The sequence below is a fragment of the Bradysia coprophila genome, unplaced genomic scaffold (assembly GCF_014529535.1).
Source record: "Bradysia coprophila strain Holo2 unplaced genomic scaffold, BU_Bcop_v1 contig_232, whole genome shotgun sequence".
In the NCBI taxonomy this organism is placed as follows: Eukaryota; Metazoa; Arthropoda; class Insecta; order Diptera; family Sciaridae; genus Bradysia; species Bradysia coprophila.
Genome location: NW_023503493.1, coordinates 16599066 through 16622670, shown reverse-complemented (window position 1 = coordinate 16622670; position 23605 = coordinate 16599066). Strand labels below are relative to the sequence as shown.

Sequence of the window (23605 nt, the reverse complement as noted above, 5' to 3'; positions counted from 1 at the left end):
CAAATTTCAAATTTAAAAATACTTTCTAGCGCGAATGCGTAGGCCTTTTCATGAATCGCATGACAAATTGATTTATTTCATCGTGTTGCTCGTCACTTGTTCAAATCGAGCTAGTACAACTGCTGTCTTGTAAAGGAAAAGTATTGAAACAACTGATGAGCGTTGGAGCTTTCCAACCAGGGCCGCCAGTACATAGAAATTTCCGAGGCCGAAACAGCTCTCTCTTTGCTCGATAGTTTAACTATCAAATGATCTCTACAATGAGAATGGTGGAAAAGGGAAGAGCAACAGCTCTGTTAAGAATTACTGACGAATTGCCATAAGCCTATGTTAGAGTACACCATCCCTGGATTAATCAATATATCCGCGCTAAACAACAATTTTGTAATTTTGAATGATTATGTTAAATTAATTCCTTAACGTAAGAATCTTAACTAACTTTTTTCTTTGTAGTTTCCCCGTTCCCATTGCTCTTTCATTGATAAGCTATCTTATGAATGAAAGAACAATAATGTTTTCGAGTACTATTACATTCGCGGATTACTTAACTCGGGATAAAAATGAAAATGCAACATGTTAACGTTCGGCTTCGCCTCAATTCAACAAAATGTAAACCCGACTGGTCAACTTTTTATCTCTGAAGACATTGTATAAAAAAGAATATTTAATTCCTAAGAACTTCTGGTACCTGAATTAGATGTGGTAGCTCTTCTGAACATGCATAATCGATATTACCAACAGAAAAAAACTACGTATTTATCGGGATCAAGGCAAAGATCTAAGCGATTTTGTTCTAGTTTCGACTTAGTCAAGAAGCTAAACACCTTGTTTACAAAATTAGGAGGCCTAAAAGTTGAATAGTGTCCGCTCGTTACGTTAGAAGTGTATGATTTCAGGATTTTTAGCGAGAATTAGTAGAAAATTACCAATACAACACAGAATTCTGCTATACAAATCGATTATTGCACCGCATTTTGAATATTGTCCATCAGTCCTCTTCACATGCGATGAGAACCAGTTTTCAAAGCTTCAAAAACTACAAAATAGAGCGCTGCGGGTAATATTGCGATGCAAAAAAACAACATCAATTATATCAATGGCAGATGCGCTGTGCCTGATGACGGTGAAGCAGAGAATAATTTTCCAAACGATGCTGCTGGTTTTCCGAGTAAAACATCAGATGGTCCCGGAATGCATGAGCAGAAACGTCAAATGCATCCGAGAAACCCATGGATATCCGATTAGAAATGAGAACGACTTTAAGTTACCAAGCGTTTAAAAAAAAATCAACAACGAAGACGATATTTAAAAGGGTCTACTACACATGTTTAATGAGTTACTGAGTGAAATTAAGGATGAATTAAACGCGAATCAATTTAGGAGATTGTTATCGGTCTATGTTATAAAGTAAAGAATCATAAAACTTACTGACATATTTCTGGCCAAGACATTCTTTAAATCGATTTTTCACCATGAAGCCGTGATGGCTCATTTTTGGTCAAATGGAGAAAAGTGTAGACCACAACCAGATCTACATTTTTCTCCATTCGGCCAAAAATGAGCCAACATGGTTTAATGGTGAAAAATCAATTTAAAGAATGTCTTGGCCAGAAATATGTTAGTAAGTTTTATGATTAATTAAATTTAATTTAATTAACGATAGAGGGAGAAAAGAAAATTGTTAAATGTGATACTAGTATATGAATCAATTGTGAAACGAATGGTGAAAAATAGCAAATGCTTAATAAATATGAATCAATCAAATCTCAGAAATTTGCAAGCGGACACTATAACATAATTACTTTCAACATCGAATGCAAAGTGAATCTTTCTATTTATTCATCGCAAAACAGCAATACGCCAAGTAAAACGTGGATTGAGTATGTGGAATGAAGACTATTTGATTGAAATTTTTGGAAATTATAATTCCATATAATAGCTGTAACGGTTGTACGATACCGTAAAGGGGCTACATGTTTACACATACGATTCCAATTTGTGTTCATAAAAACAATTGGTTTTTGATGGTACTACTTTTACTATAAACTCCAACTAATCGCTAAACAAAAAATACTCGGCGGAAAAAACAATGTAAGGTAATTTGAAAACAAATTCATCGTAAACACTTTAATAAAATTTAAACAAAAAAAAAACATAAAAATTAAGTATCATTAGCTCTAGTCACTTGTAAAATTCGTAGAAGGTGTAAGGAGCATAGAATGTCATCATACAAAAGAAACGCTTCAGAATTTCGACAAGAGAATTTATCTATTTGATGCTTTTCCATACCATCACGTAACCAGTACGTACATAACTATCGATTTCGGAAATAATAATTTTTTAACAAAAATTTGATCGTACCAACAACAGTACACAGTGCATCTACATCACTTACACTCTCTACGTTACCAAACTTTAATGCGTACAAACTTAAAAAAATATCTAAATTTAGTCGATCATTAATTCAAAGGCAATCGATCCTTGACGGTCCCGCAGACTTCCGTTGTAAATGATATTTTTGGCCCAGGCACGGCATTCGATGTTTATGATACGATTCACTGAAAATTCAATCGACGAACAGGGTTAGTTAACCACATGTCGAAACTATCGATGATATTGTATACTTACGTGCTGGTCTGTTAATTTGAACAGCAATCAGCGGACTCAGGTATCCAGGAGCATTTTTGAATGGATAGAAGAAGGCGGGAAAGCCTCTCGATGGGTAATATGAGAAACCTCTCAAATTTTCCTCGTCGGCAGAATTATCGCCGTTACAAGAAACCCACACTTGTTTTCTCTGAAAAATTGATACAAAAATATCGTGTTAATTTGGAGGGGACATAACAGCCGTATCAAAGTTAGTTGGTCATTCCGTAAACATGGTTGTCGATTTGAGCTATTTTAAGATGTTCTAATAAAACAACGAAATTGGCACAAAAGAGTTTGAGATTGCACTGGTTTGCAATGATTCGAAACTGGTTCTACAGCGGTTTTCATTTGTAAGTTGCGTTAAAGTAAACAGGCGACGACAGTGCAAAACATTAGAATAAACATTTGTCTAATTAAGTGTGAAGAAAACCAAATCGTCTGCATGTGTTATTATTAATCTAAGATTTCCCTTAATTCATTGTATAAAATCCTAAAGTCAGAGGAATGAGATAAAAATAGGTCAATTTGATAATTTAATTTAGTAGTCCATAGAAAACGAGCCCTAAGATTTTCTAAACATTTTTAGGAATTTTTCAAGTAAAGGAATAGTACATTGAATGACAAGGGGCGAAAGTAAAAAAATTCAACCGTGTGCGAGAGTTGATGCCCGCGCCGAAGGCAAGGGCCTCAATCGCACAGGTCGATTTTTTTTACTTTTGCCCCGAGTCGTTCATACTATTTTTTTTGATACCAACATCGAAAGTTGATACGTATCGCAAACAGCAGAACAAAATGTTGAAATGTTAAGGCATTTAGCCAGAAAATGCGGGGGTCCAGGGGGCGGTATATCAAAAATTTAATTATTTACACTTATTGACAAGAGTCTCGACTATTACATTATGTAGTCGACTTTCGCATTATGGATATTGACTTTCGCTTTATGTATTCTTTCTTTCTCCCCGCTCAAACACATAACTTGCATTTTTTTACTTTCGCCCCGGATTTCGAGGGCGAAAGTATCAACTTTCGATGTTGGTATCAAAAAATAGTATTTTGTGTATCTGTTTTGGACTTTTGATTTTAGGCAATTGCGCGAGTTGTAGCCCGAACGAAGTGAGGGCTACTTGCGAAAGTGCCTAAAATCAAACGTCCAAAACAGATACTCAAAAAAATTTTCATGTAAGGGGTCGAAAACCCGAGAAAAATCTCGAAACTCCCTCATTTTCGGCCCCGACACATGAAAAGAAATTTAATGGCCCAGACACTTTGAATAGCCTGAATAGTGTCACACCCGCGGGGATATCATTTTTCTCTCTCATCTACAATAGTTATTTGTGTATCTGCTTTGGACGATTGTTTTTAGGCAATTTCGCGAGTTGTAGCCCGAACGAAGTGAGGGCTACATGCGAAAGTGCCTAAAATCAATCGTCCAAAACAGATACTCAAAAAAATTTTCATGTAAGGGGTCGAAAACCCGAGAAAAATCTCGAAACTCCCTCATTTTCGGCCCCGACACATGAAAAGAAAGTTTTCATGTGTCGGGGCCGAAAATGAGGGAGTTTCGAGATTTTTCTCGGGTTTTCGACCCCTTACATGAACATTTTTTTGAGTATCTGTTTTGGACGATTGATTTTAGGCACTTTCGCATGTACAACTCGCGAAATTGCCTAAAAACAATCGTCCAAAACAGATACACAAATAACTAATCAACTCAAAAAGAGACAATGAAAGATTCTGTATTCGTACCGGGGTCACTCAATATTGCGAAATATTGCGTTTGTACTAAAATCAACTTTTTAGAACTGAAAAGTTGTATGAGAATTGCTGAGATCGTCAATTCAAATTCATCGTGTGTCTTCAGCATTTGCTTTCATCTTTATCTGTCAATATCCTGACAATTCAGCATCATAGTATTAGAAAGCTGTGAACTCTAGACGCCCCCGTTGCAAAAAATGCTTATGAATCTAGGTGCAAAATGCTTCGTTAGGCACACGATGTGTTTTGTGGGACTTGGTCTGCGGTCTATTGCCTGTGGTGTTGTATCTATAACCAGTATTAGGCGTGCGTTAGATACTTTTATCGCACTAGGTTTTCGAACATGTTATAGGTATGTGGGTTCATATTCATAGGGGCTTATCACAGCTACGTTATCGACTTGTTTTTATTTTAAATTTATTGCCACAAATCAATTTTTTTGGAATTCTTTTTATCTTAGAATGCAAACATCATTGAAAAGACGTATGCAAATAACGGATAGAAAAGAGTACTTCAATGCATTATAACGCAGTGGTGGGTCTCATTTACCATTAGTTACTAACGAAGTATGAGGAATTGAAGTTCTGGTTGTTCCTCTTAATACATTTCTATCTTATCTAACTGTCGCATGTGAAAAAATGTCTGACAAACAAAATTAATTTACTGTAACTGCATTTCAAAATGTTATCGAAGTAACATAAAAAAGACATCATTCTATTCTATACTAATAAATCAAACACACATGGCAACAGTTGCGAAACAGTCAGCCAATTACTCATATTATATAGCGACCGAATAAAAAAATGGCATGACTATGAACACTCGCGGGGATTATGTATGACATCACAATTGAATACGTCGATATTTTATCAGAACCACTTGCAATAGAAAATGTTTCGATAATCTTTGCGGTTATCTTTGCACAGTGTAATTATTGGATATTGAAATATCGAGGTCAATCGAAATTCTGACCAGTTAGTACATTAATGACTACTCTATGTCGAATGATTTCATAAAGAAAAGTGAGACGGAATGATAAATTTCGAAAAGTTAGGGAATAGGTAAACCTACGCACTGTTCTAAATCTGCTCTAAATTCACTTTGAAAATCGACCTAATGGGAACTTTGGTCACATGCCAAAGTCAAGTTTATACTTTTTCCAAACTACCTGAAGTTATGTTTTATTAGTTTGGAAAGTGGCTTTTCGGGGTTTACGGACCACTAGAATTTTTTGTGGATCTGTTTCATTCGCGCCCCAGGAAATTGGCCACTTCTATTGATTAGTGTACATTTTTCGTGCACACATGACTTGATGGTTTCCATCTTCTGCCTATAGCTTTATATGACTAAATCCAAATGGTGAATTTACTTTTCTACCAAACTCGTAGGAAGGACCTATTTATCATTATCGATTAACACCGTTTGCCAATTGAAAAGCCAAACCCTAAATCCTCTATTATGATTTATTAGATTAAATTTTCAATTACGTCATCACCTGTGACATTCATTGCCATTAATTTCCTAACTTGTCGCATCGCAACGTATACGTTTGACGTAACAGTCTAACAGATTAGATTTTCGTCTAAGATTTTCGTTAATGAAAGGCTTAACGTTGAATTACTTACAAACCGCAACACAATACCCACAAATGTTTATGTGACAATGTGTAAGTGTGCCAGCGAGAATTTCATTGAAGTGATAACAAAATAAAATGGAAAAAATTGATGGATCACTGTGTGTTTGTGGTGATTAAATAGAAATAAAGTAAACTGAAAGTCATAAACTATATGTGTCTGGCTACGTGATCGTTCCTAACGCAAATTACAACAATAATAATAGTTGAATACCTCACTTGGTGGTAGCGCTTTAATAGCATCCTTGAGATCGGTGGGCATTTCTTCTGGCAAATCATCAACATTGTCGTAGTATTCCGGTACCCAGTTGAAGATCTAAAACACCATACCAAAAATACAATTAATCGTGACAAACAATTATTATCCATGACAGTGCAAAGCTTTACTTTGTTCAGCTTCAAATAAATGCAAGGCGATGATCGATTATATCCGAATCCATTCGATTCCGAACAAGAACCAAAATTTTTCTCAATATTCACTGCACACACTTGACCGAGACCAGGCGCTGTATCGTGATTACATTGTACTTGATTGCGTCCCCCTCCCACCATCATCGATTTATTGGTATACGCTAAATAGAGAGGACATATTAAAGCCAATGGCATTCAAGGAGGAAATTTTGAATGATTTTACGTTGTAAAAATTCACTTAGAAGTCGTGTCCAATATTCCACCTGAGTCTTTTCTTTCGCATCATACCAAATTAATGCACCACGGTTGAGATCGTCTGGTAATGGACGTAAGCCCAATCCAGGATTACTGCCTATTAATGAACTTTCTAGCTGCCATTTCGGCGCTTGGTCACTTAACGTTGAAAGGAGACCCTGCATGCATATGGTAAACATAGCAGCCAGAATTATGTAGAATATTGTGTAAAATATCAGCAGCGATCCTGTAAATAGCAGAAAAGAAAAACTATTATTTGATTTATCGAGAACTTCTCATTGTTGGTAATAAATTTAAGTCTCTCAAAAAATTGTTTAAGAATTTGCTGGATTCTAACAAGACATACTTTAGAATCTTAGTTTCTTTGAGGAAAGGCTGTCAAACCTTTTTTTACGTAACGCAACGAACATTTAAATTTTAAGAGGCACCGGTACTATGCCGAAAAGCATACATTAGGGCGATTTTTAAATACTGGATTTTAGTTTACTTTTGATGATATCTTTCCACCAGAATTCTTTTTCAAAAATGTACGGCCGCAATTCCGACCACGAATGTGTTAGCTTTCAACAGAAAATAGATTTGGTTCACTTTTCTCAGAGCTGATCAAACGACTGCAACCAAAACTAATTTTTATTTAAAGCTAACAGATTCGTGGTCGGAATTGCGGTCGTACATTTTTCAAAAAGGATTCTGATGAAAAGATATTAACAAAAATGAAATACGAAACATGCAAATGAAGGCTACAATTTTAGCTAAGTGCCGGTGCCTCATAATAAAACTAGAGCAATATGACGGATTATGTTAGTATTATTTACAGTAAAATGACATGGAATGGAAATGAGTAGTCATTGAGGAAGTACAGGTGAAGTACACCATTAAGAACATTTATAGAATCTACTACTTGACTTGATCTAAGGTATTCTAAGAACGTTCACCGATTGTGGCTTTAATTTCAACATACCATCTCTTAAAATGGAAAATCAACATAAAAATTTAGTTTCAGGTTATAGTTGTTATGAATGGATATATCAATACTCTATCTAGCAACCAAACTCTCAGCTCTCTGTGTCAAATTCATAATAATCAAGATGCACATACAGTACATTCAATACACAGGTAACGTACATCATATATTTCATTTGACTTTTGTTTGCTTAGACACCTCACAAACAGCCTGTTACAACAAGTACAGTCTGGAACACCGGCCAACGTTACCGGTTATTGTCACTTGTCAACTTTAGGCACACCGGAAAGTGCTAAGGGAGTCGAGGACTACCTGCAAATAAATTTCTAAATATCAAAAATTTGACTAAGGGGGTCGTTAGCACTTTCCGGCGTGACTAAAGTGCCTGTTTGAGCATTATCCCCTACGTGTTAAGAAGCATCGGTACTTAGCTGAAATTGTGGCCTACATTAGCGTGTCTCGTATTTCAGTTTTGATGATATCTTTTTATCAAAATCCGTTTCGAAAAATGTACGACCACAATAACGACCACGAATGTGTTAACTTTAAATAAAAATTAGTTTTACTTGTAGTCGTTTGACAGGTTCTGAGAAACGTGAGCAGTTTAACGAAATTTCCATAACACAAGACATTCGACGGTCGTATATTTGTGAAAAAGGATTCTGGTGGAAAGATATCATCAAAAGTAAACTAAAATCAAGCGTTTAAAAAACGCCCAAATGTATTCTGAACCACATCTCGAAGTTTGCAAATATATTCTGATTAAAGTTTAAGCATTGATGTCTCGCCTAAATGTAGGCTAGACATTTGTACACAAATGCATCGTATTTGGGCTACGTCATACGTGTCAGTCTGTGCACTGCGCAACTACCCCCAAATTATGAAGCTTGAGTGAACTTTAGCACTGAAAGTAGGGTCTTATGGTAAAGTAGGTATGGTCTTATGTCAAAATTTGTATGGTGTGGAGGAAATAGCGATTTTATATATACAAACTCACCTTTCAACAAAAATCATTGAAAGGTGAGTTTCTTTATATGAAATCGCTATTTTCTCCGGTTTGAATGGACAGACCATACCTGGTTTGTACTTTCATTGATCTTTAGGACATAACCAATACGATATAATCGCTAGAAAAATTCGTACGTTACCACTTTGCCATAAGTAAAAAATGCAGGATCCTTCTGAAACACTCCTAAAATTCCCGTAAAACCCATGACTTCGATTCTAATAAAGAGTACTCTTCTAATTTAAACGCGACGCTGGAACCCTGAAACACATATTTCACATTGGTGTTCAGACCACTTAATAACATACATTTAAATCTATAACGTCCTCTTCTTATAGTCTATATCAGTATAATCAACAACACTCTCATATATGAATTAAAATTTCATCAAGCCAACACTTTACGATGCCTTATTGTGTGAAGAATATACACAAATAAATGCACATCAACGTTGATTGTTCCGCTACAAGAAACGATGATATTCGAAATAATAAATAACAATCAACAATAACTAAATAAGTATAACACAATTTAATTTCAATCAAAGCCTTTGAAAGCAGCAAAGTTCAACATGCAGGGGTCACAGTTCTTTGTTCCTTTTTAGTAATTTTTATTGCTGGAAGTTGTAGGCAATTATTTAATTTGTTTGTCGTTTAATTCAAACGAACTTTGATTGGAAAAAGAATGAGATATCCGTCGATTGTAATTGACATCGGAAGACGCTTATCTTGTTTCGTTAATTCGAAGTGATTTTGTCAGTTTCGTTCAACTTTATCCATTATATTTCTGTAATGCCTGCTGAAGCGATCATAGTGGAACTTCATTCATTTGAGTGTAACAAATACCAGTAATTCATAACTCTTTCCATTCCATCACTCTGGAAACCCTATTAAATCAACAAAGCTCAAACTATTTCTGCTTTATCTATCACTTATTGTGGATGAATGCTTGAGCTTTTCCTAGAAAGATTTCGAAATGTCTGAAGCAATCGATTAGCTTGATTCATATCACTATCACATGGTGGAGACAAGGCGTGTTTTGGAGTTTCACAATTTATTTTACTGCCTGTCCCATGCGAAAGTTGAACATTACACAGCGATTTGCCACCTGCGAAAATGATGGATACATGTAGAGTATTTTCGATTTATTTTACGTGAATTTTATGTGAAATTCAGCTTTCACATGTGGTAGGCAGTAAAACAGAAGAGATTGGATACTGCTATAATTATAAATGCGGAAGCAATTTTTTGACATTTTTACTCGCTCGCTTCACTCGCATTCACAACCAATTTCCCAGTTATCATCAGTAATTTCATTAACTGAAGCCAAAAGCTTCAACGGAAGACAGAAATAGAAAAAATCTAGCTCGCTTCGCTCGCGATCTAGCATGCTCAGTATGAGTTAATGTCAATATCTCAATTTGGAATGATATGCTATTTTTTTCGCTGAAGTATACAGCTTGATTTTGTTAGTGAAAATGAAACGGTTTCGATAACAATGCAGTAATATATCAGTAGGTTTTCGCGCTCGTGATTTTACTATTTCACTTTCTCCTCGAAAAGTATTTATTTCTACATTGGCCAAAATCCATCTCTAACTACGCCATTATTTAGCTTGTGTTACCAACTATTACAACAATTTTCACTAAAGTATTTCTGATTTGAATTTTTGTATAGGAGAACACTAGCGACTCGCTCGGAGAACCCATGGCTACCGAAGCTTGTTGCTTGAAAATACTTTTGGGAGTTTGCTTTATTACAAAATTGTTACCTCATGATGAATTACTTTCGCAGCGTCCAATGTATTCTAGTCACGGTGCGGTTGCATGAATTTTAACCGAGCATTTCGATGCACTTTTGATATTTTTGGATATTATTAGTCAGCTCGGAACCCTGAACAAGGTTCCACGAAAATTTTTGATTTTCATCCGTACCATCGGTGATATTGGTGCATAGCCCATCCTGTCTACAAAGAGAGTGGTGGAAAACTGGTTGTGGTTTCAATCGATAGTGCCTAAAATTCTGATAACAATCGTACAAAAATTTGGTACCCTAAGTGCAAGTGAAGCCGGCAGAGACATGCTAAAGTTGAAAAAACGTGATTTTCAAACAGTCACAGAGGCGTGTATACTTGAGGAATGAAGCTAATAAATAGTTCTAGCAGTAGAGTAACATTTCCTCTACCAATGACCAAGAAATTGTTTTTGGAGACCAACTACATAGAGGCCGACAGTAGCTCAAAGTTTTTCCCTCATATTTGGTAAAATTTGCAGGTTTCAAAGGCACCTGAGACGCGATTATTAAAAATTTTTGTAATTAAAATGGTTAATTCTAAAATGCTGGAAATCTCAGCTGTCCATCGACACCACACATGCAATGACTCATGTCAACAGTGCCGATGTGTTGGATGAATCAGTGAAATGTGTCCTTCTACAGTGAAATTTTGTGAAATTTTTGTACAATTGATATAATTTCAGGCACTATCGATTGAAACCACAACCAGTTTTCCACCACTCTCTCTGTAGACAGGATGGGTAAGGGAAAAAGAAATTCCCTGGTATGGTCAATAGATTTACATAGATCCATAGATCAAACAATTACATCAACATCACACGTAGTGGACTTAATATGTAGATGTAATCAACTAGGCCCCACCTCTTGGGTGGGTCAGGTCCCTTGACTGGCTTTTTTCTATAATTCCAGTCTTAGTTTTCTAACCATTTTTAAATGAGATCACAAAATTAAAGTCACATGAAAAGGTGATGTCTCTTTTATTCAGAAAACAGCAGTCATCACATGCTTCATTTTACTCATATTTATTTAATTTCCTGAAGAAACAAAAAGAGCTATGAGTTGAAGGTCCAGCGAGCGATGTCTTACTCCTAATATGAGAGTCTCCTATATAGTCTACTAAAAGCGCTGAACAGGTGGCGCATTTCTTGCCTACCTCTTAAAAAAAAAACTCATGTGAATTACGGCCCTCGCTTCACTCTGGCAAAATTCACACTCGTGCAAACACTTTAGGAACGAAAAAATTTCTTTTAAGAACACGATTTCACGCAAAAATTGTCGTATATCGATTACCAGTCCAATAAAGTCAAAGGTTCGAATTTAACCACACGAATTACGATACTGGTCGAAAACACTTAATATTTTCAAATCTGCGATTTTTGAAGCCTCCGAGAATTACTCAAGTTACCGAGTTATCAAGCAAGCAAGATTGTTCTAGACTTCTAGATTGTTCGACCAGAAATCCAGATTCACTTACTCGTAGAATAAATTTTTTTTCTGGAAATCCGTTGCAAAAATGTCGTGGTAACAAGTTGTGTTTACAATTATACTCCAACCTCACTACTCCAATATTACTCTTTTTCGAACTTAAAATCGGGTAAAAATTACTTAAGTTATCACGATAACAAGGAAAAGCGTCTGAGTATAATTTCTCCCATATCTTGTAACAACGATCACAAAATTATATTTACATGAAAGATCAATGTCTCATTTATTTAGAAAACAAGCAGCCATCACATCCTTCATTTTACTCAAATTTAATATAATTTTCTGCAGAAACAAAAAGAGCTATGAGTTGCTGGCCCAGCGAGCGATGTTTTGCTATTTTGCTCTATTACGAGTCTTTTTTATTGTCTCCTAAAAAGCGCTATGAGTGTCAAATATCAGAAAACATACAAAACATACGCTCTGAGTGGAAGATCCAGCGAGGTACGTTTAACACCTAATATGAGTCTCCTATATAGTCTACTAAAAGCGCTGAAAAGGTGGCGTATTTCCTGCCTACCTCTTGAAAAAATATAACTCGTGTGAATTACGGCCCTCGCTTCGCTCTGGCCGCAAAGTTCACACTCGTTCAAACATTTTACGAACGAAAAAAATTCTTTTAAGAATACAGATTTCACGTAAAAATTGTCGTATGTCCTAGATTACTAGTCCAATTAAATTCCAATGTTCGAGTTTAACCACATGAATTACGCTACTGGTCGAAATTGATTTTTGATACCTCTTGAATTACTCGAGCTATCGGTTTCTCAAGCAAGCAAGCAAAAACTCTTTTGGGAAGTACTTCATAATTGTTAGACCAGAAATCCAGAATTTCACAACTCGTCAAATAAGAAATTTTTCTGGAAATCCGTTGCAAAAATGTTGTTGTATAACAAGTTATGTTTACAATTACTCCAAACTCACTACTCCAATATCATTCTCTGTCAATTAAAACAAAAAATTTGAAAATCTGGTAAAAATTACTCAAGTTATCGCGCGGTAACAAGAGAAAGCGTCTGTGTAGAATTTCTCCCATCTCGTTGTTCGAACATTATCCATCTGCAAACTCAGCCTCAAGAGTTTCAATCTTCGTCGATTAAGACAAAATCTTTGAAAATCGGATAAGAATTATGGAAGCTATCGCGGTAACAAGTAAAAAAATCTCTTGAGAATTACTCCCATCTCTTTACTCCAATATTGCCCATCTACGAACTTAACCTCATGATTTTCATTCTCTGTCGATTAAAACCAAAATTTTGAAAATCGGTAAAGAATTACTCGAGCTATCGAGTCCACAAGGAAAAGCGTCTGTGTAGAATTTCTCCCATCTTGTTGTTCTAACATTATCCATCTGCAAACTCAACCTCAAGAATTTCAATCTTCGTCGAATAACACAAAAAAATTTTAAAATCTGATAAGAATTAGGGAAGTTATCGCGGTAACAAGGAATAAAATTCTCTTGAGAATTACTCCCATCTCATTATCCCAATATTGCCCATCTACGAACTTAACCTCATGATTTTCATTCTCCGTCGATTAGAACCAAAATTTTGAAAATCGGTAAAGAATTACTCGAGTTATCGAGTCCACAAGTGTACGGACGTTTTCTGTATTTAACGTTTTTTTGCCAATGTAGAACATTTTCAAAATATCAAAGTGAACTTAGCGTTACGGACATTTAAGGGTATTTTCTTTCATAAGACCCTGACTTTCAGTCAAGGGAATAAACAAAAATTTCCATTTATAGCTTTCAACAACATCGAAACGCAGATTTCTTAGGAAGGTAAAGTTACATAATAAGACACACAGTCTCAGATGAAACCCTGATATAACAATATCAATGTGTTCATTGGCTCTGGCATAAAAAATAAGACCTAAATCGGATAACGATTCTTGATTCAGGTCTATAATCTGAAAATGATTTGAGTTTAAATTTGTGCAATGTCAACATATAGCTCTACGATATATCCATTACTTTTGAAAACATTTCACTAAAACAAAAGGATATCGTTTCACCCAAATGTGATAATAGTTCAATCATAAATTGAACAGGGTGGCTGTCCTTATAATAATACCATCATTCGTTTGTAATTCACGACAGTATAATATGAAATACACACAAACCGAATAAAGGTAGGAAAAAGTGTCTACCTATTAATATCGCCGCAAAATCAGAATATTACTTGTACAAACTTATTCAATCCAGTTTCGACTGGTATATTCGTTTTCTTTAAACATTTTTTTCTGTTACTTCTTGACTCGTCTTTCGTTTTGATTTTTTTTTTCATTTCTCGTTAGATGCAAATAATTATAATAGCTTCCATTGAATCAACAGCACGAATTCGGTGGCTACATAATTGTAATTAGTGCTTGTACAAGCAAATGTTTGGAAGTTGTTTTGCGTTTCATTTTTTTTTTCTTTCTTATTATTCAACACTTTTTCGTTGAACTTGTTCAAATAAAAATTCAAATAAATAATGTGGAATGTCGGTAACATGTTCACGAAACGATTTCGTTAATTAGTAGTATTCACACCGGCACATACAATAGTATATTGAAATGACTGATACTAATTTTAAAAGCTCCAGTCATGAAATATTTAATTGCTTCTTGTGGGGTGCAACACCTATTTTTAGGGTAATAATAATTTATCGGTTTAGAGCCAAATATTGTAATCGTCGACTCACGTTACAACTTACTTGATAGACCAATATGTTGAACGAAGCAATTAATATTGATTTTTATTTATCACACGATGTGTTCGTGTGCAAGTATCGGAGATTTGAATTTTGGCTCAAGAACGTTTCTCCCGTTTGCAATAGTCTTTCGGTCATTTATCTAATACAAATAAGGGTGTAGCATTTTGACAATGTTTATTTTACCGAAGGGAATTTTTCATTAATTGTATACGGAATGGTATGATGGACGAATCCTTGTATTAGCAGTGTGTGTATATACATTATCGGTTATAACTAGAATCCATAAACATTTATTTTCATTCGGTTTTTTTTTTCTTCTTCTTCGATGGACTCGTTTGGTAGAGCAGTAAAATCTGGTTATTTTTAGTCTCCTTCAGCATATATATAATAAGGTGTACAGCTATAGAAATATTTGCATTGCGTGCGTACAGCTGATGACGTAGGCTACGAAAGACGACTCATTATTCATTTTGAAAAAAAACGAACAGTTTTTACACCAACCTAAGCTTAATTGAAATTTTTCTACGATCGTAAGAAGCAAGCACTACATTTTTTGCAAAATGCAAATTACACAATCCAATGCCAGTAATTCTTAATATGCCTGTCTGTTCGAGGGACGATCATCAAATTGTTGATGCAAAATAAATTTAAAATTCACAGATTCTAGTTACAATTATAATGGAGTCTACTCTTCCATATATGGCAAAGAGTAAATATGATAACACACCTACACTTTCAGACGAACAGAGAACAAATGTTAGATCGTTCCCCTTTATAATATGTAAACTCTTGTTGAATCTCCCAGGTTTTTGCTAAGATAATTTGGCTGGAGTTTTCAATATTTTCACTCATTTATTTTGATGGTTTTGATAATTTCACATAATCAGTCTGTGTCGAACGAATAAGATAAGTCATTAATGTACAGAAACTATTCAAGAAATACAACCTTATCCATCAATGCCATAAACACTACTACACTTATGGTTTCCTCAGGCAAACCTTGTTAAACATCTTGCATATCAATAGCAGTCTAGACGTAAAATTGCTACCTTATTGGTGAAAGAAATGCTAATAATTAAACGATGTATGACACGCGATTAATAGCGAGATATACTCTGGTATGACTTATTATAAAATACCAGACGGTAACTCGTAATGTAATTAATTGTTATTGTGCATTGAGCACTAACAATTCTTCCAGGCTAAAACTTTGTAAGCATAGGATAAGACATTCTCTAAAAACATGAGCATGAAACGGGCGGGCACTCGACGCTGGTAATTCAAACTCGAGTTTGTTCAGATGGACAACAATAACAATTTCAAAGCACAAATTCATCATCTAAATGTATAGGAAAAAAAACTACAATACAGTCGTGTGATAGCTCTTCCGAACTTATTTTGCATCTTAAATTGAGAATGGTAAATGGAAAAAACCCAAAAACCTGTGCATAAGATACAAATTTCAATGTCTGTTTTTTGTTGTATCGTTCAACTGTTATAAGTAAGTCAATAACGAAAAAGAAGCGAAACGAATCAGCCGACAGTATGAACGGATTAATATGTAAGCGAGAAAATGAATTTTTTTGAATTATAATCCTACAAGTCATTTATACATCGGAGGAAATCGGTGAAACTAGCTGATACTGGAAGAGTAAATATTTACTGTGGGGCAGAATTATGACGAATGAATCCGTTCTCGTACTACAAAGTAAACTTTGTTTACATTTTCAATTGAATCATAAAATTTTCACTAATTTTTCTGAGCGATAAATTCCGATCTTTGATCTTTGTTTTTGCAGCTGAAAGACCTACAGGTCTTTTCAAAGTTGCTACGAAAATTCATTGACTTTTTAACAACGGCCTGTTAATGGATGTTCCAATAAATCAATGACACTACTACACAATGAACGATCAAAGTCCCCCTTTCAATCTTAAATCGAAGTTGTGTTCTGCGAATTGTTATCAAAAGTTTTTCCCGCATATCCTTGACTTTAGTTTTGCTAAATGCTTAATCACACGATGTTAATTACAATGTTTTTCAATTTATTTTGTTGTTTTCTTTTCTGATGTTTTTACAATGATTTTTACGAATACAAATTGACAAAACAAAAAATTCGTCATCTTTCTATCGGAATCGATTATTCGAATGTTTTCACATTAGAGGGATTCTTTTGAAAAACAGCCTACCGAAATCGGACGCATTTTCTATTGGAATTTTTTATATGTGCCTAGAAAGGACTTCGACCCTAGTGGCCAAAACCACTTTCAAAAAAATTCTTCGAAGTTTGTGTGGCTGGTCAAAGGTGAGCAAAAACCGAAAAGTTGCAATTTTCTTACAAAAATTGCTCCAGTTACACGAGCCGTACAGGGTCGTGTGGGGTGTCATTAGAAAGGTAATCACATGTACTATTGAGCCGAATAGGGTCTTATTGGGTTTAGAATTCATCCACACTGAAATATGTGCAGATAAAGTTTTTAACCGAAGACGTACACTGTTCTTACTGAAATTTCTCGAGGTACACAAAATGTACATGGTCGTGTGGGGTATCATTTGAAAGGTAATTTTATGTGCTTTTGAGCCAAATAGAGACTAATGTGGTTTGGATGCATCTATGATGAAATATGAACACTTAAACATTTCAACTTCTTTTTCATCGCATATGTATCCAAACCACATTAGTCTCTATTTGGCTCAAAAGCACATAAAATTACCTTTCAAATGATACCCCACACGACCATGTACATTTTGTGTACCTCGAGAAATTTCAGTAAGAACAGTGTACGTCTTCGGTTAAAAACTTTATCTGCACATATTTCAGTGTGGATGAATTCTAAACCCAATAAGACCCTATAAAAAATTCCAATAGAAAATGCGTCCGATTTCGGTAGGCTGTTTTTCAAAAGAATCCCTCTTATTGAAGCTAACCGTAAACAACACATCAAATGTTTATCGATGGAATAGCATACCCTTTAATTAGCATCGGCGGCATAATCGTTCCTAATTATCATAAAATTTTGTTTATTATTCAAATTAACTAGACTGAATTTTAGAGACGAAATTCGTAGTTTTATCAATGAAATTCAGATCTCAAGATTCAATTCGTGTTCACGTGCATCACTGCGCAGTGGATATATAGGCTATTATACACATGGAAAAAAGCCTTTGTTATTATTTGAAACAAAGGTACGAGTGTTGATTACACATTTTTTTCGGTTTTCTAATTGCACACACAAATTAATTGTGTGAATCCAAGTTGAAAGACCTTAACAATGTTAGATTACATTTTGATTCAACGTTTCCAATGTTTCCAAACACTAGAATTGTTCTACAATTTACACAGATAAAATTTAAAAATATTTTTGTAATTTATCTGTAAATTAGATAGATTCTCTTGCATTTACAGAATGCATCCTGTTTTAGTAGATTACATTAGATGCGGTGAATGCAACTCGTTGCATTAGGGATCAATTTGCGATACTCGCGAACTAACCCGTGGTTTTACACCAATTTGCTTCGGCAACCGTTTTTCGACAAGCGTAGTTGTTACCTCGCGATTATTACAAAATGGTAATTACTTACGCAGCATCCACTGTAACCGATTATTATACACCTATTGCACATAAAATGTGCTCTGCATCAGAGTGAAAATGGATCGCTGATGTTTCACTTAATGTAAAAGTTGACGCAAAGAATAGACCGAACTAGCTGACAAACGTAGAATGTTATACGTAAACACACCAACACTAAATTTAAGTCATACCAACCGAACTATTTTCGAAGGAATTTTATCACAGCTGCAGTAGAATCAGCGAGGCTCCGATGGGCGGGGCATGTGGCTAGGATGAATGATGACCGCACTGCCAAGAAAGCCCTCGACAGGAAATTTGAAGGACGTAGACCACGGAAGAGATGGATAGACTGTGTGGTCGAAGATACTAGATCATTGGGGGTCGCGGATTGGAGAAGTCTGGACGCGGACAGAGACGAGTGGAGGAAGTTAGTAGATTCAGCCAAAACCCGCTTGGGTTGACAAAGGCTGCTAAGTAACCGAACTATTTATGCTGCATGATTTATAAACTTGCTTCTCGCTTTTCAGTTGTAGTTGTACAAAAATGTATGTAACAATCTTCCACACAATTTTAATCTTACACTTTATTGCACCTCAATGCATATGTTTTTTGTGAGTCATCTCGCATTATAGAAAAACAAATCCGAGAACATTTTGCTGAAAGAGACATTTCTTTCCGAAATTCAGATTTAGAAGCTGTTGTGACTAGACACAAGATTCTATAACCGCTTTCAACTAGTTTGCGTCGCTTACGATTAAGAAGTTATTTTCAGTTGCACACAATTCAGTTGTAATGAATTATTTGGATTTTAAAATGCTTGTATCTTGAATGTAGTCTGTTGTGTATGCGTTGTATAGGTAAACTTCTTCATGTAAACCTGCAGAGTATTTCAAAATATACTTTACGTGCTTATGGTCGGTAAATTCAATTTTTGAGTTCATTTTTCGCATTGACCGGTCAGAAGCATGTAAGGCCCTGTACGTACGAGGTTCCAAATTTTTATTTTGACGATTTTGACTAGTCAAAATAAAAATTTGGATCCTCGGACCTAATGTACCATATAAGTTATTGTTTAAATTGTAAAATGTTAGAAAACCAATCGAATTCACTAACGTACAAAGCGCACGAATTAAAAATATCGTAGAATCAAAACTGCAGTATTTATACGAAAACATTTTCGGCCTCAATGTAAATAAATGATTTACAATTGGGTGTGGGCTATAGACTGTTATAATCAGAGTGAGAGTTCCGAAGACCAGTTAATAATAACTTGCCTTGGGGTACTTATCATTACATATTTTCATATAAATTTTTGACACATTGCCCAAAGTAAGTTACAATAACTGGTCTAAATTATATTTCCTTCTCTCTCATCATGAACTTTATACTTGAGATTTGGCGCACAATATTTAGCAAGTCTAGTACTTCGATACAGAATTCATACTAAACGGGTAATTTTGGTTTGGATTTGAGAAACATCAGAAAGTAGTACCTTAAGATAATGTTGTCAGATGTATTATACCGTTGAAAATTGAAATTATTAAGTAATTAGCTGTTGTGGACATTGTTTTTTAAATCTTGATAACTGGCAAAATCATTATGGACTTATACAATTCTGTGAGCTCGCTATATTCATATCTGATATTTTATCTGGGCTATTAGGTAGTTTTCGGTGTACATTTATTGTTAAGATGTTATCAATCGATTAATGACGACACGTACAACAGAAATTACATAAATGGAAAATCCATTATCAAATACCCTTTTCACAACGAAAACGAACGAATAAAATGTAAGTGTTAACAGTAAACTACTCCTTCCACTAGTGGTAAATAAGGCAGTTTGGTTATATATCTTTCTATCGAAATCCAACACTTTTGTTTGTTGTTTTCGAAAATAATACGCACAAGGCATCACTTGTAGGCATTTTAGCATAAGTAAAGGAACGTTATAATGCGAAGTGCAAAGAATTTTATAATGTTTCCAGTCTTCACATTTCGAAGTTCAGCATTTTCTACAAATAATTTCATTTTAGATTTAGAGATGCGAATGTCAAATTGTATGATTTACGATAAGATCGGTTCGGCCAACTAAACTATGACTAGATGGTAGACAATCAATCGAATCCTGTTTAATCGTAGTTCGTTGTCGGCAGTTACTCTTAAAATATTGACTATTACATTGATGAATTATTCAGTGAATTTGATGGATAGTTGATGTCCTTAGTCATTATCATTCAACGCATTTTTCACTTAATCGTTTTAATCGATGATAAAATTGTTTATCAATTATTCGGTTATATTATTGAACACGCGGCTATACCCTATAGTATAGGTATAGCCGCGTGTTTAGCGAATTTCTGACAATGTCAGGCTGACATATCACATAATAAAGTTGAGGGAATTATGAAATCCAACCAACCGGCTTGGATTGGTTCCTCCCCGTTATCCTATCTTTACGCGTTGTATGGCTCCATTGATATCAGTCTTAACTATGAAGGCATGGATATAGAAAGCTGTATATAATTGAAACGTGTGGGTCCTGCTTGGAATTAGGTCTCTTGTAAAACGTTTTGGTCACTAACGAACAAAATTTGTTCTTTCTTGAAATCTTGCAATATCTATCTATAATAAAAGACTCAGACAAAAAGAGATGTACCTGCACCTTAGATCATTGTTCAAACGTAACAAACGTGATATCAAAAATAGAGATAGGACTGATCTTCTAGACAGACAATAAGGCTAATCCCTTTTCCCTGTTACACGATTCAACACGCTTTTTACATACCACTGTAATCCCCTGATGCGTATCTACTGTTTAAATATTGTTCTGTAACATGTTTACTAACCTCGTTATTAACATTGAACGCCTGTCTATAAGTAAATAATTTTCTCTAATGCCGGAACAAACGAAACATTGAGAATCCGTTTTTCTTTGTCTCAATGAAGTGTAAAGCCATTAAAAGACAATATTGTGATCAATACAAGAAATAGTAACAGCGTGTCTTCATGCAAAAAGAAGAACGAAATTCACAATCACAAGTGTTTTCATAGCGCACTTCTTTACACTCTATACTCATCACTAAGGCCAACAGAGTTTTCGGTTTTTTTTTTATTATTATTATTTTCTGCGTAATCATCGTGTACATATTTGCTCGGTAAAAAGCAAAATAAATCGTTGTTTGTGTATGTAATATATTCTTCATTACAAATTTTATTATCAGTAACGAATCGAGCTGTATATGCAGGCCTTTGGAAATGAGCGTAAGTGATAACGAGCACATTTCAGCCACTTTATTGGTACTGGTTGGAAGGGTAATTGAGTGTCTATTGTTATCGGAATTATGGGAAAGGAAGTACAATGGAATTCAAATATCTTTCGAACTAAAGAATCTTCAATGTTTAGTTATTAAATTACAGTCTAGCGATAAAAAGAAACCTAATCGACAACACATTTAGCTAAATGTTGTCTATGAGTAATCTTTATAGCTACGTATAAAATGAATAACGTTCCGTTACATGAGACGAGACAGTATCTATTATTTCCTCGAAAGAAGGTTTTGCAATGATTTGATGTGCAGACAGAGTAATGGAACAATAAACTAAGTGGTAAGGCTGGAACTTCATCAATAGTTCACGCTCAAGTTTCGGAGTGACCAGCTGCACCAACTATACGTTTTACTCAGTAAGAGAACACTAGCCTGAACTCTCGTTTATTTTTGTCGTTGTGCTAGTTATTCAAACATGTCGCTTAATAGCGTTTGAGTTATCAGATCAGGAAGATCAGTACAGTCGGAGAAATATAGATTTCGTTTTTTTTAAAAGAGATATCATCGTTTCTCTAATTCTCTCAATTGCCATTTGAAATAACATGCGAAATGAGAGAATACAGAAAAACGTTGAAAACGATTATGTCTCTTAAAATCCGGAAATCTATATTTCTCCGACTGTAGCTTATAAATAATATTGTTTCGTCAGACTCTAAAAAAGATGGGATCCTAATGTTTTAAAATTGTGAAATTGAAGTTGTTGGAATTTCCTAACATCCTGGGTCGATATTGAATCGTTAAACTTGATAAAACCGGTATCAAGTATAAGACGATTCCTATGAGGAAAGTAACTTCAAATAAATAATTTTCTATTCCGCTATAAACCACTAAAAACCTCACTAAAAATCAAGGCAAAAAATTGACACAATAATTAACTTGTTTACATTGCGTTCTAGTTTAGTAAGTTATCTCGTTCGCTGGTGACCTCTACAACAGTTTCTATTTACTTTCAATCCCCCGTAGATTAGCTAAGTAAATTTTTTCGTTCGATAATAAAAAAAAAATGTTGATGCGTTGATACTACGGTTAACACCTATTTATATACATATACAATACACGTCCAATGCCAATTGAATTCTATTTTTATTTAGAACACTAGTCGTCTTATCTAAACATTCTCAGCGAATAGCACAAAAATTCATATCGTATACAGTGAGACAGACTAGATATTTTGGTAAAATGATGTAGAAACTTACCCCAATTTCTAGGTGTTCTGCCTAGAATGTAATTTTTGTCTGAATTGTAAATGCCTCGCCATATGCTCGTTTTTGCCTTAGGCTTTCGCATATAAGGAAATTCATAGGTTACAGTGTCACCGTTTGTTTTCGGACTCATTTTTGTTAAATTAAATTACAAATTTTACTTTACGATTAAGCAATACTATTCGACGATTTTATCACAAACTTTTTTTTTGTATTTTTGTACACTTTCGTTTTGCTCAATGCACGATTTGAGAGCTTCGCTTCAGAATTAGTTACTTTCAGTTGGACACTTTAAAACCGATAAAAACCAAAATTGGATTAAATAATTATCACGAAATTCATAATTTATGAATTGTTGAAATGTTAAAACCGTTTCTCTATCTTTGAAGATCAAGTGTGTCTGACCGTCAGACAACTTGCAAACCTCCAAAATCACACTAAACACCGAAAAAAAAGTAATTGTTAGCTAAATGGAAAGCAAATCAAAGACATTTATATTATAAAAAAGAACTTCTTTGCGTACGCGTGCCAACTCAACGATGGTCTGTCAGCAACTGAATCGACTGGTTTATACATGTAAAATTTGATCAAATTTTTTTTTACATTGCTTTGACGTATTGCATGTGGAAATGTAGATTATTTTTGTCTTGGTGTTTTATTCATAAGAGCGCATAAAGTTTAGCATTGACGAAGAGATTAACTTATCTATAATGCGTTATTGGTTTTGGTGATTCGGTGAATTTGTTTTTTTTTTCTTCTATGAATGTGTGACGAATGCGTGCACCATCTGCGTCACTTACGTTAGAGATATTTTCAAATTACATATCGAATTGAATAGAATTAGTTGGAAGGTGGATA

General features: G+C 34.8%; 1 protein-coding gene and 1 long non-coding RNA gene across 2 annotated transcripts; one reads left to right on the top strand and one right to left on the bottom strand.

Annotated features, from left to right (window-relative positions):
- Positions 1-1995: 1995 nt before the first annotated feature.
- On the bottom strand, positions 1996-23313 carry LOC119077001 (sodium/potassium-transporting ATPase subunit beta-1). The gene is made up of 6 exons (XM_037184108.1): positions 22742-23313; positions 6672-6929; positions 6425-6609; positions 6252-6353; positions 2629-2797; positions 1996-2558 (listed from the first exon to the last, which is right to left on the bottom strand). The coding sequence occupies exons 1-6, from the start codon at positions 22878-22880 to the stop codon at positions 2449-2451; spliced, it is 963 nt and encodes a 320-aa protein (XP_037040003.1). The 5' UTR covers positions 22881-23313; the 3' UTR covers positions 1996-2448.
- On the top strand, positions 13594-22171 carry LOC119077003. The gene is made up of 3 exons (XR_005087731.1): positions 13594-13604; positions 19700-19705; positions 22004-22171. It is a non-coding gene; the product is annotated as an uncharacterized LOC119077003 (long non-coding RNA).
- Positions 23314-23605: the final 292 nt, after the last annotated feature.

Bases quoted from the DNA above. Each gene is read 5' to 3' on its own strand.
- LOC119077001 (XM_037184108.1), bottom strand. From the start codon at position 22,880: ATGAGTCCGAAAACAAACGGTGACACTGTAACCTATGAATTTCCTTAT. The intron at 6,930-22,741 runs GTAAGTTTCTAC...TGCTATTTACAG, and splicing joins CAGAACACCTAGAAATTGGG to GATCGCTGCTGATATTTTAC. The intron at 6,354-6,424 runs GTAAAGCTTTGC...ATGGTGTTTTAG, and splicing joins TTTATTTGAAGCTGAACAAA to ATCTTCAACTGGGTACCGGA.